Raw genomic sequence first — 17,662 nt, 5'->3', positions numbered from 1 at the left:
GTAATTATCCCTATGCAGACAAAAAAAGCATTTTAGCCTTCTTTGTCTTACATGTGCTACAGCAAACCTCAACCACAAAGGCCCCAGAGCTGAAATGACCCCAAAGTTTTGAGGAACATTTTACAGTGTGTATTTACAAGTGAAGTGCTATTAGCCTGTCTTTAATGTGATTGTTTGCCTAATTTGTGACCAAAACGAATGGTCCATGTGAGTTCAGAGTTTGCAGCATGCCCTCAGCCTCCTGTATTATTAATACTCGGCAGGCATCCAGAAATGGTAATGGAGACATAGAGCTCCTTCAGCATTGAAAAGGTTGCAGTCCTGGTAATACACTCTCAACGGCTTATTCCATGTTGCTCACAAATGAACCTAATTATCTAATAACTCATTTTTCACACATGAATCTGTTTTTAAAATTTGGAGTCATTTGTCCTCAAAGCTCTCCTAGATAGACCTGCATGCCCTTCATTGATTTTGGGTGGAGGAAAAATACATGTAAATACAAAACAATCTAATTTCAGGCAGAAATCAATTACATTTTTATCATTCGAATGTTCAGGCTGACTACCAATTTGAAGTCTTTAAAATGCTTCCTTACACTTCAAGAAAAGGTTACAATTTGCATAAACATTAAATATTGTGGTTTTCATTTTGTATAACAACTGAAAAATCCTGCATTTGCTGAAAAACACAGATCGCCCATGGTTTCCATCAGGCAGTGAGATCTTTGCTGATTTCTTGATGCGTTTTCCTGGGCTCATGTTCCAGTGGTATGCGTGGACTGTAAGGACGTCATGCACACAAGTTACACCACTACATGCAATTGTTAACATTTAAATAAGAAACCAAAAGCAATTATGGCATTTTGGAAATGACTTCCTTATTTTAGAGCAAATTTAATGGCCAAATTCTACTTTTCATATTCAGTACAGCCTAGTGCCATCGTAGCTTCCCTATTGCTATTAAAATTACATAAAAAATGTTGTAAACCAGTTCTGCACGCCTACCACTGATCCTGCATTGCTGATTTTGTTTGTGTGATGTGCGTTCTGCACTTTAACACTGCCTCTAACCGCTCAAGGTAGGAAAATGAATTATGCAAATTTCTTGCAAGGAAAAAGGTAGCACCATTTCCTGGAGCAGTGAAGAATAGGCCTTGAGGGAGATCTCTAATACAGTTTCTGAATTAAATGGCTCACTGGTTGCCTGCGTTCTTCTGCATTTTGGTTTCTCGGTAGGGTGAATTACTGGGAAACTATCTGACCTCTTCACTGTCTGTGCTCACTATGCAAAATATGCTTAAATGGTTACAGCAAGAACAAGGGACTGAATGAGCATCGCTTGAAGGAAAGCAAAAGTTTCATTTTTATCACTGTAATTTTTCCCTGGCAGCTGAGCACTGGAATAAACCTTTGAAAATGGTGGCTTTGAGCAAAATGCCTGATTAGGGCTTTTAATAATACGAGTCAAAAAATAACATTAAATGAGTGGTGAAAATTCTCAGTGTGAAAAAGGGGCAATGTTTACTACAAATAACACTTTAAATGGATATAAAATCCCTGATCCATTACACACTACAGCAGATGCCAACAAAGGGCACTATCTACACTATTTTACCTTTGGAAACTAATGGCCAGAAACTGCCAAGGTCTGAAGCACTTCAGTATTACTGCCTGGATAAACAGGCTATCCGTGGGGTTGTCTGGAATATATCGCATCAAAAAGATCCGAATTCCTCCCATGACTTGGCCACAGGCCTCGGGGTGGTTTAAGCAGTGCATGCCTGAATGCTTCATATGACACTCACATGTCACAAAGCATCCTGCTTAGAACGATATGAATTACACTTAAAGTGTATGTATACATTAATACCGAAGAAGTGGCATCAGACCTGGCCACGGGTTCTTTGAACTGATGACTCAAAGGATGAAGTGGAATACAGCTGTTATGTCTGCAGCTGACACAAACCGCGGAGAGCCACGATGTGCTCAACCCCAGTGAAGGCCGGAGCGCGTCTCGCCGTGGTCCTCAGCCAGGCGGCCCGTGCCATGGCCGTGCCCGCGGCCATCAGCCCCAACCGGCGCTCCCCGCTTGCAGCCACGCCTGAAAAGACTTCAGGCCCGCGCTGCCCCGGCTGCTCAGACGCGGTGAGGCCGTTCCCATCAGCTCTACGTCCCGCCGGTGCTCGAAAGCTGTGCATGTACGTGGGGCAACAGCGCGGCCCGGCGCGGCGCAGGGGGCGGGCCGAGCAGCGGCGGCGCCATCTCAGCGCGCCCGGCGGGAGGCAGCGATGGGGGCCGCTGCTTGGCGTTGGGTGCTGCGCCTCTCCCGGTTCTCCGGCCGTGGCGGCGGGGCGCTGGCGGTGCTGCGGCACCCTGCGGGCAGCGGAGTTCGCGCTGCTTCGTCTTCCGGCTCCGCGGTGAGTGAGGCGGGAGCTGCCCGGCCGGCCGGCCCCGGGGCGGTGCAGGAGGGGAGCGGGTCCGGGCGAGCTCCGGGGCGGGGGGTCAGACAAGTTTTCGGCTCGGTTCCTGAGCAGCTGTTTCAGGATCTGCATCGAAGATGCTCCGAAGTAGCCTCCATGGGTTTGGGGCTGTGTTAGCCGTGAGGCTGTAACGGCGCGGGCAGCCTAGCAGGCGAACAGAGGGAAGGAAGAGGAGTCTCTCCCGGACCCTCTTTCATTCTGCAGAAGTAATGCCTGATTGCTCACCGTTTCCAGAACTCGACCACCGTCTAGTAAACGGGGTGCTGCCCTCTGAGATGCTAACTCCTGTGCGCTGCTCTACACCCCAGTCCCTGGGGCACAGAAGAGCTGCTGTGTGCTGCCCTCAGCTACCTGGGGTGCGCTCTAAGTAACTCGAGTGCGCTGCAGGAAAGCAGCCGGGGCTCGGCGGGCTTCTCTGCACTTGGTGCTGCTTTGCCCACCCCCAGGTCGCTCAGCCTCAATGACTGCTGGCTTGGGATGCTGGGGCTCTCGTTTTGGATGATATGATGCTGAAAATGAAAACAGCTGCTGGCCACCGTGTGTGTTAATTGTAGTGAATTTAAAGCTAGTATAATCTGATGTGCAGCCTTGACTTTAGTTCCACTATTCCAGTGTGGTACTTCATTATACTTAAACTGTGCATTGTGTGCAATGGCTTTCTTATGAATGACTCCTATTCAGGAAAAGAGGAAGCAAAAGGTTTCATTTTTAACCCTGATTAGAATCCTGCAAATCAAGTAACCTGATGGTGAATTTTAAAAGTCTCCAAATTAGCGAATGGGGTTTTGATTTATTTTACTGGAAGCCCAGGTTCTTTTTTGAGGTGTGAGACAGATCACATTTAACCGTGTCTAAACAAAATGTCCCTGAGGTCAGTGCTGCGTAGGCCCCATTCCTTCAAGCGATGCTAAGCATAAGGCAGGCTGCCGTAGGGGTGCAAAAAGATTTTTAAGAGCAGTAACAGGGTTTTCTCCGAGCACAGGCTGGTCTGTACTTGTTCACTTTTTCTGCAAAAGGTGTGGGTTGATAACACAACTGCTCTGCTCCATTCTTTTTTCATTAGTCCTCAGGCTCCAGGGATGATGTTCTACAAGACAGACGCACTCGGATCCAGTCACGGGGGCTGCCCAAACAAAAGCCCATAGAAGGAGTTAAGCAAGTGTTGGTCGTAGCTTCTGGCAAGGGGGGAGTTGGAAAATCAACAACAGCGGGTAAGATTTTTCTTTTTGTTGAGCCGTCTGTTGTATTTTTATGGTTTTATAATAGGTATGTAAATATTTGTGTGCCAGTGTGGTTTTTGAATTGCATTCAGCTGGCGGCTGTGACACCTGACAGATTACACAGTTTTACTTCAAGGCAACAGAGAAGTGTTTTCATGCTTCCATCCCTCAGTGTGGTATTACCTACATAGCAGCTAAGCTTTTTGTTGCAAAATACATAGGTTTCCCCTGATATTTTACTTTGTATTATGTACAAAGTACAGAATTCCTTTGCAAGGCATATTTGGACAGTTAAGTCCCACTAACAGAGCCCTCAGCCTTTGTGAAGACCTGTTGCAGCTGCTGAAAATCCATATGAATGCAGAGGAACCAGTTTTGAAGAGGGTGCTGGTAGAGCAGGTAGCAGAAATAATGTGTTTGTAGTAGTGCAGTGCTGTCCCTGAACAGCTTGCTTTGAATTGGGGGTGAGCTAAGGTGATGGGGATTACGTGCTGGTGTAGTGATGCTGTTTCTCCTTTGCTATCATCTTAGGTGTAACTGCACAGTGCTCCAGTGTCCTATATTGTCATGTGCTCTGTAGAGATTATCAATATTGTAGTGTTCAGAAGGTTCAGTGTCAGGTCTCTGGCCAGTTTTCTCTACTACTTGTAAAGACATTTCATAATGACAGGTGAAACAGCAGTGATAAACTACACAAAGCAGTGAGAGCCTATTGAATCGCTGTGACCTCCTGACTTTTCTTACCCACACTGTTAGGCTTTGGAATCAAAAGTGAGAAAAACTTGAATTCTAAGAAGTAGAACAAGATGATGTAGATTCCTAGTACCATGTACATCTGCTTGAAGTTGAACAAATTTGTGTGTATAAATATAAATACTAGAACCGCAAACATTTTCCACAGTGTTTCATAGTACTTCAGGGAAAAAGAAATATTGAATATATCTTTTCCTATACATAGGATACATATACTTAATATAGGTGATGCGTAATGTACATAGGACACGTGTTTATACATACATAATGTACACTTTTCTGTATATACACAAAGACATTAAAAATGATCGACACCGCCATTTCTTAAGTATATGAGCTTGATGGTTATAATCTGTTGGTGAGTTGTTTCTGATTGATGAGAAAATGGAACAGCTAGTTTAATAAATCAGCAGGTTTACAGACTGAATATAGTCTGAACAAGATATCCTCACATCTACCAACAGAAGTGCTAATGCAGATTCTAACTGGTATCTGTACATAGTTTATACGTATCGTTATGTAGTCTGTGTAATTTGCACAGGAAGCACAACACATGTATAAACACCTTTAAGCGGCTGGGAGTTCGTTCCCATTCATTTTAAAAAAGTAAATCAGGATTCACCAGACATTAAATGAGAGAACTGAAGTGTAAACAGACCATTTAAATGCTATTGTATTGAACAGCCTTTTGTTGATGAATGCATTTATGTTATTTATAATGTTGAGAAGAAAGAGGACTAAGGATTCTTGATGATTAAAGTAAGTTGAACGTTTCAGATGAACAATTTATTAAGATAAAATAATATGTATGGGAAAAAAAAGTAGAAGAGGCTTGTGGGAAATTTGGCTACAATTTTTTTGGCTGAGAAGGAAGGGAGGATGGTAATTGGTAATTAGAGGTCGTATTTATAGCTCTAAAAGCACCACAGAAAATATCATCAGTCTTATGATCCGCATTACTCCAAAGGGGACTGTCAAGGCTGCTGGTGTTCTTTCTTCCTGTAGGTTTATATTCCAATTGTTCCAGATCTCCCTTTCAGATTGAATGGATATGCACTGGGGTTAAGTTTGTCAGGGCCATTCTTTAATCTGTCTTCATGTTTCTGTTGTGTAGTTCTTCATCTGTTGCTATATGCAACAGCGTATAGCTTTTGTATTATATTCTTAGTTGCTTCTAGCACTTTGACAATCAATATAGTCTCTGATTAAAAGAATGAATTGTTTGGTAGGAAAAATATATTTTTTTAATCTGTGTTTAAATACTTACATTGTTTTTTTTTTGTCTAGTATGAGATTTTTTTGTTTGTTTGATTCCTGGTTCCTGTATTTGTTTCCTGTTGAATTCTCTTCTTTTACAGTGTTCTGCTAGATTTCCTCAGTCTCAGTGCGGTGTCCCAGAATTGGTTCTGGTATGAGAAGAATTCAGAGGGTGAACTTGAAAGAATAGAAGTTTCTTATTTCTGAAATTCTTAGTATTTCAGCTGTGTAAGCATGGGGTGGTGTTCTGACTCACATTTTGTTAATCCTGCAGTTTGAAGGAAATGTAACTGCTGATAATTTACCTTGGTTTTCTTTGGTCGTTTCCAGCAAAGGCTGTCAAGATGAGATTTTTTTTTTAACAGTTATCCCGGAGAACTGATGTAGTCAAGACATAGTGAAATGTATCACATCGTTTCTTTTTTTCTCTTGTATCGTTTTATTCTGCATGTAGGATGTATTAATCTTTTCAAAGCAGTGGCCAAAATCCATCTATTCGTGAGTACCATCTGGATATAAGTTTGACCTTTGGATGTGAGATGATAATAAAAGATGACAAATTACGGTTCTTTTTCAGGACCAACATTGTGCATTCTGATATTGGACCTTTTTTTACATGTTAAAATATTCAGCTAACTAGTGAGAAAGGAGTTCTTCTATTTCTAAATGTTGTTTACATTGAGATCTAGGTTTATAATTTATCCTTCAGGAAGATTTGTTCCTGGCTGTGAGTATTTTATTGATGAAATAGGTTCATTATACAGCAGATGCACTCAGCTGGCTCTGTATGTGTGTGATTTTGGGCCTAGCAGTTTTATTAGCATTGTTAGCTCAGTGTTCTTTGAATTTATTTGTGCTTGTTTTTAGAACCAGTTTGAATTTGGAATTTAAAAGTCAAAGCTAATAAGCCATCCCAGACTTGTACTAGTATCAAGACTTAATCTGATCTCCTTGTGCTTCCTTCTTGATGTTGGCTGGTTTAGTATGGTAGAATGGTGACTTTGCGGCATCCTATGAAGACAAGAAGTGGTGGTGAAAAGTACTGGACTTGTTGAATATGTATGCACTACTCTTTTACAGTCCTGATCATGCTGGAGTCTAATTGTGAGGGCCCGTGTTAATGTTCAGGGTCATGTTAGGGCTGGGGTCCTGTGCTGTGTTTCTGAGCCTTCTTGGAACTGACAGTAATAAGAAGATAACAGAGTGCAACAGTCAGCTGGGCTTCAGAGTAGTATGTTGTGTCCAGCTAGAAATGCAGCTAATAAACTTGAGCTTTCCCAGTATATTATTTCCACTGTCTTCTTTCTTTCCTTTCAGCGGTCAAATATCCTTTATTTAAGATGAATTGTGGATCATGCTTTAATTTTCACGTATTATAATTGTATGTGAAGAAGATAGACTGAAGTGATAGGCACATTAAAGCAGTATGTTGAGTAACTTGCTGCTTCCCTTGTGCTTCTTCAAACGTGATCCGCGGTTTATTTATTTGTTTAATCATTGGCTTGCATGTTTTTTTCCTTATCTTTGATTTGTAGGTCAGGCTCCAAGTTGCAGAGGATTAATTCTCTCTGCTTGGTTAAGGGAATAGTTAATCTTGCATCCATTTAAGTAGCAAACCGAAGAATAAAATCTATACGCTTTATCAGCTTTGGAATAAAGAGCACCTGTGCACATCTTAGGGAAAGCTGTATAATTTTTCTTGTTAACCTTCTCACTGTCTTGTTTAATGGAACCTGCCACTTTATACTAAATACTTTGAACTGTTATTGTCTTCCCAACTTGTTCTCAGTACCTTTGTACTCTTTCAGCAGGGAAAGGCTGATTGCAGCTTATCTTTCTTAAAATGCTTTGTAGGCTGAAATACAGCAGTGTGTAAAGGAGGCAAAAGATTTTGTCCAAGAGAGGTGTGAGGGTTTTTGTTTGTTATAACATGTTATTATTTGGAATACAACACATACTGTTTGGTTATACTGAAGTTTCCAGATTGTCCGGTGTAGCTGAAGCTGTTGAACCATTAAAGGATGCCATTTCTTCCATGTGTTTTCTGCACAAGTTGTCGATGGAAGTGCTGTAAACAGCTGTAAACAAGCTAAGGGACAAACTAATTGCTTCTTCGTGTTTCTCTGTTTCTTTAATTGCTACAGATGCTTTCAGAGTAGATGAGACCTTGTTTTGTACTGTACGAATTGAGCAAAAAGCAGAATTGCAACTTCTTCCAAAAAATGTCTATTTTAATATATCATAAGACATCAGAAAAGGTTTATGAACATATTTCTGGTCACTGCATTTTGATAGTTTAGTTCAATGCTTATCTAATCTCTAGTTTTAAAAGTTCACTAGGGACTGTGGAGAGCTGTGGTATTTTATTTTTATAGTAGTGCCTCATTTCCAAAAGTCAAGAAATACTTTTCTTTATGTTATCCTTTGGCTAAATGCTAAGATTGTAATTTCATATTGCAGCGTCCTGTAGAAATTTAGAGCTTGTGTTTTCTGCAGGTTAATGTGAATTTGCTAGCACGGATTGAAAAGTAGGTTCTGCTGACTATTCAACTACTAATACAGTAGAGATTCTAGAAGCTAAGAACCAAGATGATGAGTGCACTTATTAAGCAAGTGTGGTGTATTTATGTTTTTGCTTGTTAGAAATCATAAAGTTAATCTTTTTCTTCTCTTTTTTTTTGCAGTAAATATAGCCCTCGCCCTAGCAGCAAATGATTCGGTAGGTGAACATCTGATTGTCAGCCTTAATGTTAAAGAAATGTTTGAGTCATAAATGAAATGGTTACTCGTAGGGGTGGTCACATAGATTATGTCTGGCAGTTAATTTCTTTATTGTTGTTTTATTAAATGGACATCTAAGCTTATGTAAATTTGTTTGTATTGGTGCTGTGGGTGACTCAGCTCTCATCCTTCATCTGTGTTTGGCTGTACCCTTTTTGTTGTGTGTCTCTGATTACAACTGCAGTTCTGCAAGGATGTGTAGACATAGAGGAGGATGTTTGTGTAGGTTGGAGATGCATAATAAGTAATTAATTTCTATTACTTCAGAGCACTGACTTGGAAAAAATATGAGTATCTGCTGGGTGGTGTCCAAAGCATTATTTGTAGCTGCAAAGATTCACTTTTCCAGAAGAAATTAACGTATTAAAACACTTAATGGGCTGAGGGGAAGAAAGAAGCTACGTATCTTCCTGAAGCTTAGAAATATGTTTCTTCTTATTATTTTTTAGTAAAAATATAATTGCCCCATTTGGTATTGCAAAACTGAAACTGCTAAATGCTAGAAGCAAGTTTGTATGGAAGGGTGTGTGACACAAGTACAGAGCTCGTAAAGCATTGATTCCAAAGTAGCTAAGAAGTTGAAAATAAGTGTACCCTTTAGAATAGTATTCCACAGAGGTTTCAGTGAAGCTGGAACTTTGGATTTACTGATAATCCCTATGCAAAGGCCAAGAAAGATATGTGAGAAAACATCTTTTTCAGATGATGCACTCCACTATTTTAAATTAAAATTATCTAGAGATGCCTATTGAGCATGGCCTTGGAATTTCATCACAGTCAACTTTAATTATTTTGTTGAATTCTCAAAAGACTCTTGGAAAGTATTTCATAGTTAATGTCAGTTATAATCAAAAACATTGCTTACAAAGCAATATAAAACAAGGTATTCTCACATATTTTGGCCAGGTAAATGTACTATCTTCTTTTCTTGCAATGGACAAGTGAAATAAAATAGGTAGGAGTGAAGTTTGAGTGCTCTCTGCACACTTGCAGAAATTTGTAAAAGAATTTTTTTTTTTTTAATTTCTGTAACACCAATCATACTTGATAAGAAGTGAGTGCTAAAGCTGTTAAATGAGATGCATACTGTTTGTGGTAGCATCTGATCTTGATATTTCACAGTGTTTAATTCTGTGTTTTAAGTAGGCTGCTGGAGTAATTTGATTCAGGAGGAAAGTCTGCTATCTTGAAAAGCAAAACTGTTTGAATGGTTCTTTCTAATTAACTTTAAAACATGACATTTGCTGTAATACTTTTCCAAAATAAATGTGATCCTGCAAGTAGTTCTGTGCCGTGGCATGGTCCTTGAGTAGCTCCATGGAAACCATGTCAACTAATTGCACAGAAACTTTCTATACCAGCTTGAGTGTTTTTAGAATTGTCTGATACTGCTCATGCATGCAGCTTTGTGCATTGTGTGAAATTTAGATGGAACATCTCTTAGTAATTCTGGCATTCATAAGTTGTGGGGTTGTACCCTTTTGTTGGGGCTTAAATATCTGGCTTTAAACGTGGTGATTTGATGCGCCACTTCAGTAGCCCATTAAAATGCTTGTAAAATGCATAAATGAACAGACTGAATGATCGAAGAGGTTTTTAGTGGAGTTATTTGGCAAACTAGGGACTGAGAAATAATTCTAAATGAAGTTGAGGCAGGAAAGTTTGGTAAGTGTAGAATGGCACCAGTCATTTCTGATGTTATATGGTAATATAAAAACTAAGGCCAGAGGCTGGGCTGATGTTGATGAAAGAGCAGGTGAGATGGCTGTGACTCGTCTGATCTGCCAGTCACAACCTAACAAGCTACAAACATGGTGAAATTGTGCATTGGTGTGGTTACAAAATAAGAAGCTGAGGTGAACTGAATAAAGTCAACCATGTTTGGTTTATGCACTGGTATCTTTACAATAAAATGATAGTATACGTCGTGTTTATGTTTAACCTTTGGACTTGAATGCACTAGTGTTCTCACTTGTGGTTCTGTTAGTAAATCAGGGCATCAGCAGCCTGCTGCAACTTCATTGCAGTGCTTATGTCTTTTCTAAGCAAAATACAAATTAGTAGAAGCTGATGTTTGATCTTGATGAACTGTTTAAAGCAGAAGAGAAAGGACTTGTAAAGAAAGGTCATTGTGACCGCAAAAGTTTGTGCTTTGCTTCTTCATTAGATACAGTCTGTTTCTGTTACAAATTGCTCATTTATAGCTAAGTTTTCAAAGCAAGTAGTGTACTGGAGCTAATTGGCAATAAAACCTGTTGCCTCCCGATTTTTCGAGTATTCTAAGATTATACAGGTCGCAGTATATTGAGAATAACTGTTCTCTGGTGAGAGACGTCTGTGGAAGATGCTTTCAGAGGAGACTGGATTATAGCAGATTGTTGCTGCTTTCAGTAATGGCTTTGACACTGTATTGTTGTTTGATAGTGTCGTAAGTTGGAAGCAGATTAACAGTCAAGCATAAAGGAATTTCTTGTCCTCTCAATAAAAGAAAGCTTCCTTCCATCTTCTCTTAAAAGTCTGCTTTCTGCAGTAAGAGAGAAAGGAACCACTGTTTATTCTATAAATAAGCTGTTTTTTAACTTTAATTTTTTTTTTCAACTTGAAAGCTTTCTGAGCTACTATAATAGGCTGCAGTATTAAAGAATCAGCAGAGCCTTGGACATCATCACTGGCCAGTGTTGTTGGCAAAACTGGGATTAGCATTTATCAGTTCAAGTTTTCAGTGCTGGAGCTGTTTTTACCCTCATAATAATGTAAGACAGAGTTTAATTTAGATATTTAGATACCATACCCAAGATCAGTTGTTTTGTCAAGGGTTTGGTTTTTTGTTTGTTTTTCCTGAGTTTTTGGTGCAAGGTCAAGGAAACAAACAGGATCCCTTTCTGGTTTATTAGATTTTGGTACCCTAGGTTACATGTTGTAGATGCATTAGTTAAGAATTGTGTAAAATCTTTTGCTTGTACCAAGATCTATAAATCCATGCAGTTTTTTCTTTGTGTTACTAAATAACTTAAAGTTCTAACTCTGTGTTCTGTTTGTAATTGCTTGCTTAGTTTGACAGCTGATTTTTTATTTATTTATTTTTTATTTCTTTGAAGGGGGTTCTTTTGTTGAACTGGCAGTCAGTTGGGCTCTCCTAGGAGCACTTGAGAAGAGTTTTTGGATGTTGTGCCAGGACGACTCATATTCAGACTAGAATGACTATGAAAGCTGCCTGGCCGGGGCCGATTTATTATAGTAGAAACAAGTTGAATTAATAGGTGCCAGCAATAATGGGATAGAGATTGCTTGTTTATGAACAGAGTATTTTAGTGAGCAAACACCAGCTGTGCATGACTCAGGATGGCACGCATCCAATTGGAGGCCGTGTGCCTGTGCTGTCACTGCAGGCAGGCTCCCACTCAGATTGCTTCTGACTCTCTCTTGTTCTTTCCAAGTAGACTTCATTTCCTCACTATAGGATGAGATGGTTTTGGTGCTGTGAAGGACAGAGCAGCAAGCAGTAAAAGCATATGGAAGGAATTAGTGTTGAAAGCATTAAGCAAATGGCTTCTGCCCGAACTGTCTGGGCACTTGAGGAGAATCGAGCAGCAGCTTGACGTGCTGTGGCCTCACGCCATGTCGGGGGACGTGGGGCGAGCAGAGCAGGCCGAAATGTGGGATAATCGGCAGTGATCTGTAAGGAGAGGCCGCTGTTTTCCCGAGTAAACTCGGGTTGCTGAGCAACCCGTGGAGATTGCGGCCGGTGGCAGCCGGCCGGCAGAGGGAGCGTCAGCGGGCGCCGAGCCGTGCGGCTGCTGGGCCCGGGCCGGGCCTGGGGCGTGGGGGGAGCGTCTGGTCTACTCAAAAACTACTCAAAACTCACCTTATTTTCTTTTCCTTCCAGCTTTTTTGTCCTCAGACATTTGGCTTCTGTAATTATAGTTTTTATATGCAGTTTAATATCTGACTATTAGACCGGGAGGTGATATGTATGTTGTATGTTGCCATGTGTAGTCCTTTATTGTCCAGGTAAAAGGAAAAAAAAAATCATGATGGGGAAGGAGGGAACATAAGAGAATTTAGATAATAATACCCTTCCTTCACTGAGGAATTAGTTTGAAGGGAAGCTTTTGTCCTGTTTTGTCCTCTTATGCAACCTTCCTGATTATTAGGGTTTGATTTCTAGGCATCTCTGTAGCCACCTTTGTTGCTTAGAGAAGCAGAAGGCTTTATTTGCTATAGATAAGGTGCTTGTGCTAGTTTCTTGATACTAAATAGCGTCAGTAAAGCTGGAGATGCCAGCGAGAATTGATTGGTGTTATCTTGTAATGACAGCCCAGCTTCTCAGTCAGCTGAGAGAAGAACGAAGCTTTAAAAATCTGTTTTCAAGTATAAAATGAATAAAACATTCTTAAAAGTGCATGATTAATCAAATTACTGTACTTAAATTTAAGGATTAAAAACAAAAAAGGGGGTGGGAGAGGTTTCAAGCTTTATGTCTGGAGTTAACTACACACATTAAAAGTCTACTGAAGAAGTGTGAAACTGATGTAAAAATGGCACGTGTTTACAATAACAATCCAGCACACTGCTCTTGAGGTGAGGCACGTGGAAGTGTTGGGGATTTAGTGGCTTATTTGTAAAATGGTGCTTTTTGAGTTATTTTTTCTTCCTAATTAGATACATAAAGTGTAAGAAAGCCAAAGAAGGCAGTTACTGGTGTCTGATGACAGAGTAATTTGAGCAAGAGCTGCGCAAACTAATGTAGAAAAAAAATGCCAGAGAAGTTCTGTAACTGACAAAGTCAGAAGATCTTCATATGAAGAAAAAAGGCATTTAAACCAGCAGAAGAATGAACAAGCCTGCTTTTCTGGGACAGATAGTGATAAAATTGCTGTTGGCCTTTATTGGCTTTAATCCAATTTACAGCTAGGCACGTAAGTAGTGTTTAGCTGAAAGAGTTGGAGAATTAGGGATTAAAAGATGGCTATTCAGTGTGTCAGTATGTCAAACGATGAATCCAGAGCCTATCCTGATTTTTAAGTTCTCTTTTGTCCTGTATACTGCTGCTTGCAGTTTAGGATTAGCTCTAATTCTATAACCACATTATAAGGGTAAATTGAGAGTCACTGGCTGTGGATTAAGAACACCAGCTTTAAAAATAACTGGCACCTTCACTTAGCAAAGCTGGAGTTGTCTTTGGAAGGGGCTGCGGCTCCTGAATATTGGGAGCACTTCTGGTTTACAGAATCATTCCTGTACAGAACAACGACAGATCATTAACCTGTGTCTCCATCCCTTTCTGGCTGAACACCAGAGATTTCTGCTGGTCTGCAGAGTTTACTTCAAAGTAAAGTATCATCCATTAAAATCCAGTGGGGATGCACGTCCTTTACCAAGTATGGAAAAAATCTCATAACAAATGAGCAAAAGTGAAATTAATGCTGTTTAAGAGTCTCTGGGTGTTTAGCAGTAATGTAGGCTATGTTGATTAACAGCTATTTATAGCAGCTCTTTGTGAACTGGTTTTTCTTTTTTTTTTTTTTTTTTTCCTTTTTCCCCTTTTTTCCCTTCCTTCTACTGACATAAAGTCTTTTATCAGACCTGTTCCTCAATAAAGCAGTTGGCAACTTGGAAGAAATCAATGCAAATCACCACATTCTGTATTGAATGCAGGATTTTGTGTGGAGGGCTCATCTGTGATACGTGAACGAAGCTGGTTGAAAAGAAAACAACACAAATTTCATAGTTCCTATTATCTGAAGGATGCACATATTCTTTTATTTTTTTAATGAACTATGAATGAACATCTCTTAATTGTCTGCTAAAATAGTTGATAAAAAGATAGACACATAGAAGGACATTGTGCTCAGTGTCTGTTTGCAGTATTTAGGGAGTTCTAACTGTGCAAATGAGTGTTTTATGGAGAAGATGAGTGGCAGTGAAGTAAAAATGGTGACAGTCAAGGGTGCAAAAGCAGAAAATGAAGATGAGTTGCACGTCCTTCACTCTGTAGTTTATTTTTTTGCTGTTTTGAGATCACCAGTCATCAGTTAAGAACATGAAAGGTGGCACCGTTAGTGCAGGAAGAACAAATCCAAGCAGGAGTTATCCTGCGTTTCGGCAGAAAAGGAAAAATAAACTTGAAAAGCACTGATAAACTGTATGTGATCACCCATTACTGTTTAAATGCACTTTCTGCTGAATATTCCAGGAGATTGCATCTTTGTTTTCACCTGGCAAGGGTATTGTTTTAATTGTGTGTTCTCACTGTCTGGTGTAACATGGTGGTAACCATGTTACCCACTAGGAAAATTTTCTACAATTGTGCATTAGTTGGGCATACTATTTCTAGTTAGAGTGGGTTATGCCCAGTGACTTAGAAGTATGTGATTAAATTGGGTGAGAACAGCTGTGTTTGCAGTTACATCTTCAGAGTTTAAACTGTTTACAATTTGCAGGTAGGTAACAAAAAGTGTAGGTGTCTAGAAGGTGTTTTCTAAGGAGTGGTAAACTCAGATTGAGTCAGCCCTACATCAGCAGCTGGGCAGATGGAAGGAGGTGGGCAAAGGCTTGAGAACAGCTGCTTTGAAGCCGATTATTACTATGCCAGCTGGAGGGAATTAATGTTATCTGTGAATAAAGCAGGATAGAAATTTTTTATAAGCAGAAAATTAAACCATAAGAAGAAAATGGTAGAGATGTTACCTGAATCCTTTCTCTACAGGATGCAGTGGGCAGCCTTGCACTGAGTGTTACATCTTGCACTGGGAAAGTAATACTGAGAAACAGGAGGTCTCTGGCCTGCATGGGTGTGCTCCTGAGGTCTTTGTCTCTGTGTGCTTAACCTTTGCATTACTTGCTGAAGCAACTGAATGAGATGTATGTGCATATGAAGATAATGTCAGAGGAGTCCTGGAGCTTACTTGCTTGCTTTTTTCTTTCTTTTATTTTGCCTTCATGGCCTTGCTTTTGATCAGCTGCTTATTATCTGTTTCTTATGTCCAGGTGTTTTTTTTTGTTTGTTTTTGTTTTTTGTCTTGACTGATGTTAAGTTTATTTTTTAGGATTTGTGTCAATACAACAACACTTTGAAATATGTGTTGATTTATATATGGTACTGATTACATGGGTAAATCCAGAATATTTAATAAAATTGAAGTTTAAAAAAATCTTGATTATTGTTAAGACGTGCATTTAGAATGAACTTAAATGTGCTTGAGAAGTATCTGGTATTGGTACGTTGATTCAGACAGGTTCACGTAACATTCAGATCTGTACCAAGGTCTCTTGCGGATTTAAAGCATCGTGTAGATACTGAAGGAGATCTTCAGGACCTGTCTTACAAGATTTCTGGTTAGCTGCCATAATGCTTTTCTGTACTATTATTATTATTTCTGTATTACTAGTATTTTCTGCATTATTAGTATTACAGAGATAATCACTAGCTGCAAATGGAGTGGTGTTTGAGAGAAATAAAACTTAAACCCTTAGCTTATTACTTATTTCTGTAAAAGCTGCTGTGTTAAGACAGTGTGAACTCTTTTTATGTTGAATTGCTTAGTTAAGGAAAAACTACCCTAGGCCTTCTTTAGTGGTGATCTTCTGGTGATTTAAAGAAGTTTCCAGAAGATCTTTCTTCTGTCAGCCTGTGCAAAGCGCCATGCTCACAGGAACGCTCATGCTTTCAGTAACATGACCCATAGAAACTGGAGACTTCGTGAACTTTTCTTGTTTCAGGATGACAGTTGTATTGAACTATGTCCAAGAACAGAAACAGTACATCTCAGAGACAAATACCTTGCTTTATTTTCAGTAAATATGCTGATAATTTTCATTTTTTGAGAACGGTCAGGTTTATTTTGTTGGGTTGCAATAGTGTCAGCTTTGTAATTTGGAATAGTAGCTGCATTTGCAAAGTCCTCCTGACTGAGGCAGTTGAGGAATATTTTTTTTCTCCTTTGCGTGTTTATTAAATAATGTCAGAAAATTTGGTTCACTCATAGAAAGATTTGATGTCAGTGCTCCTATGGAGTCCCGAGAATAAGCAGTGTGTGATGGTGAAGATCTGATTATGCTCAGGAGGTCATGAAGTCAATCTAATTAATTTAGATTATCGTATGTCTACAGTCCCTTTAGCCTGAAGACAAAATGATAGTGAGTAGTAAGGTGGTTGTAGCCTGTTAGTGGTTATTCATGATCCTTGTCAGTGTTGCAGGGGATTCCTCAAAAAGTTGAGGGAAGGATTGTCAGTCATGTTTAAAAAAAGTATGCAGATTTTTCTGCAAATATTTACTTTAATTTGAGAACTAATTAGGTGGCGCAGCCTTTAGATGATGTTTTGATGGGTTCAATTAGCTGCTGACACAGATAAAGGGACTGAGTCATGAATCTTTCTAATCTGTTAAAATATGCTTTTTTTTTTTCTTTTTTCTTTTTTTTACAAGAACAAAGAAGCTCTGATATTCTTTTTGATGTCTTTGAAAGCTAACCTAAAATGGGTCTGTTCAATCTTTTTTTAAATTGCAGCTTTCATGCATAGGCAAGAAGCAGAATAATTTGTCAGAGTAATTTTTGAGCCTTTTTGTAGTAGCTTTCATAGGTTGTTATAAGGAAAGAAGTATTAAAAACTCTAAATGAAATAATCCATTTAATTAAGTATGCTTTGCTCTGTTTAATAAAGAAGTATATTGAATAGCTAACCCCAAATTAGATTGGTTATTGTAGTAAAAACTTCAACTGTAAAAATACATAGGATAAGTATTTCTTTTACTTCTTGGCTGTAAAACCTAACTAATATGAGCCAAATGCATCTTAAATCTGACACATTAAATTGCTCAGCTGCTAGGGCTGCTTCCAGGGTTCACTAAATTTAAACAAGATAGTTAAAAACAGAAAAAGTAACCTCCCTCGAAAACAACCCTGAAATAACAAATTATGATTCATTTTGTTGTAAATGGGGTCAGACTTAAGTTTCTGACTAGTATAAGGTGTCTAAGCTAGTATAAGATAGTAAATTGAAATTCCTGTCTAGTGACTTGAACTTCGTTTACTAATCCAATCACGTTTCTGCATTAAAAAACAAACTGAACAAACTATGGTGCAGAGGAATATAGTTCACATGGAGAAATCCTGTTTAAAGCTAATGATTCTATAGACCTGTGTTAAAAGCCTCCTTACAGTTGTC

General features: G+C 39.3%; 1 protein-coding gene across 2 annotated transcripts in view; it reads left to right on the top strand.

Annotated features, from left to right (window-relative positions):
• The first annotated feature begins 2,242 nt into the window (after positions 1–2,242).
• NUBPL (nucleotide binding protein like) overlaps positions 2,243–17,662 on the top strand; it is an 88,092-nt gene continuing 72,672 nt past the window's right edge. The window contains exons 1-3 of one of the 2 annotated variants that reach the window (XM_015864947.2): positions 2,243–2,470; positions 3,546–3,693; positions 8,397–8,431. In XM_015864947.2, coding sequence (XP_015720433.1) covers positions 2,291–2,470; positions 3,546–3,693; positions 8,397–8,431 — 363 coding nt within the window. In that variant the 5' untranslated portion in view covers positions 2,243–2,290. The remainder of the gene's footprint in view (positions 2,471–3,545; positions 3,694–8,396; positions 8,432–17,662) is intronic. The other variant, XM_015864944.2, reaches the window with a different exon arrangement.

This window comes from Coturnix japonica, chromosome 5, assembly GCF_001577835.2.
Source record: "Coturnix japonica isolate 7356 chromosome 5, Coturnix japonica 2.1, whole genome shotgun sequence".
NCBI classification, from domain to species: Eukaryota; Metazoa; Chordata; class Aves; order Galliformes; family Phasianidae; genus Coturnix; species Coturnix japonica.
The sequence above is the reverse complement of the archived record's forward strand: the minus strand, read 5'-3'. Positions and strand labels throughout refer to the sequence as shown.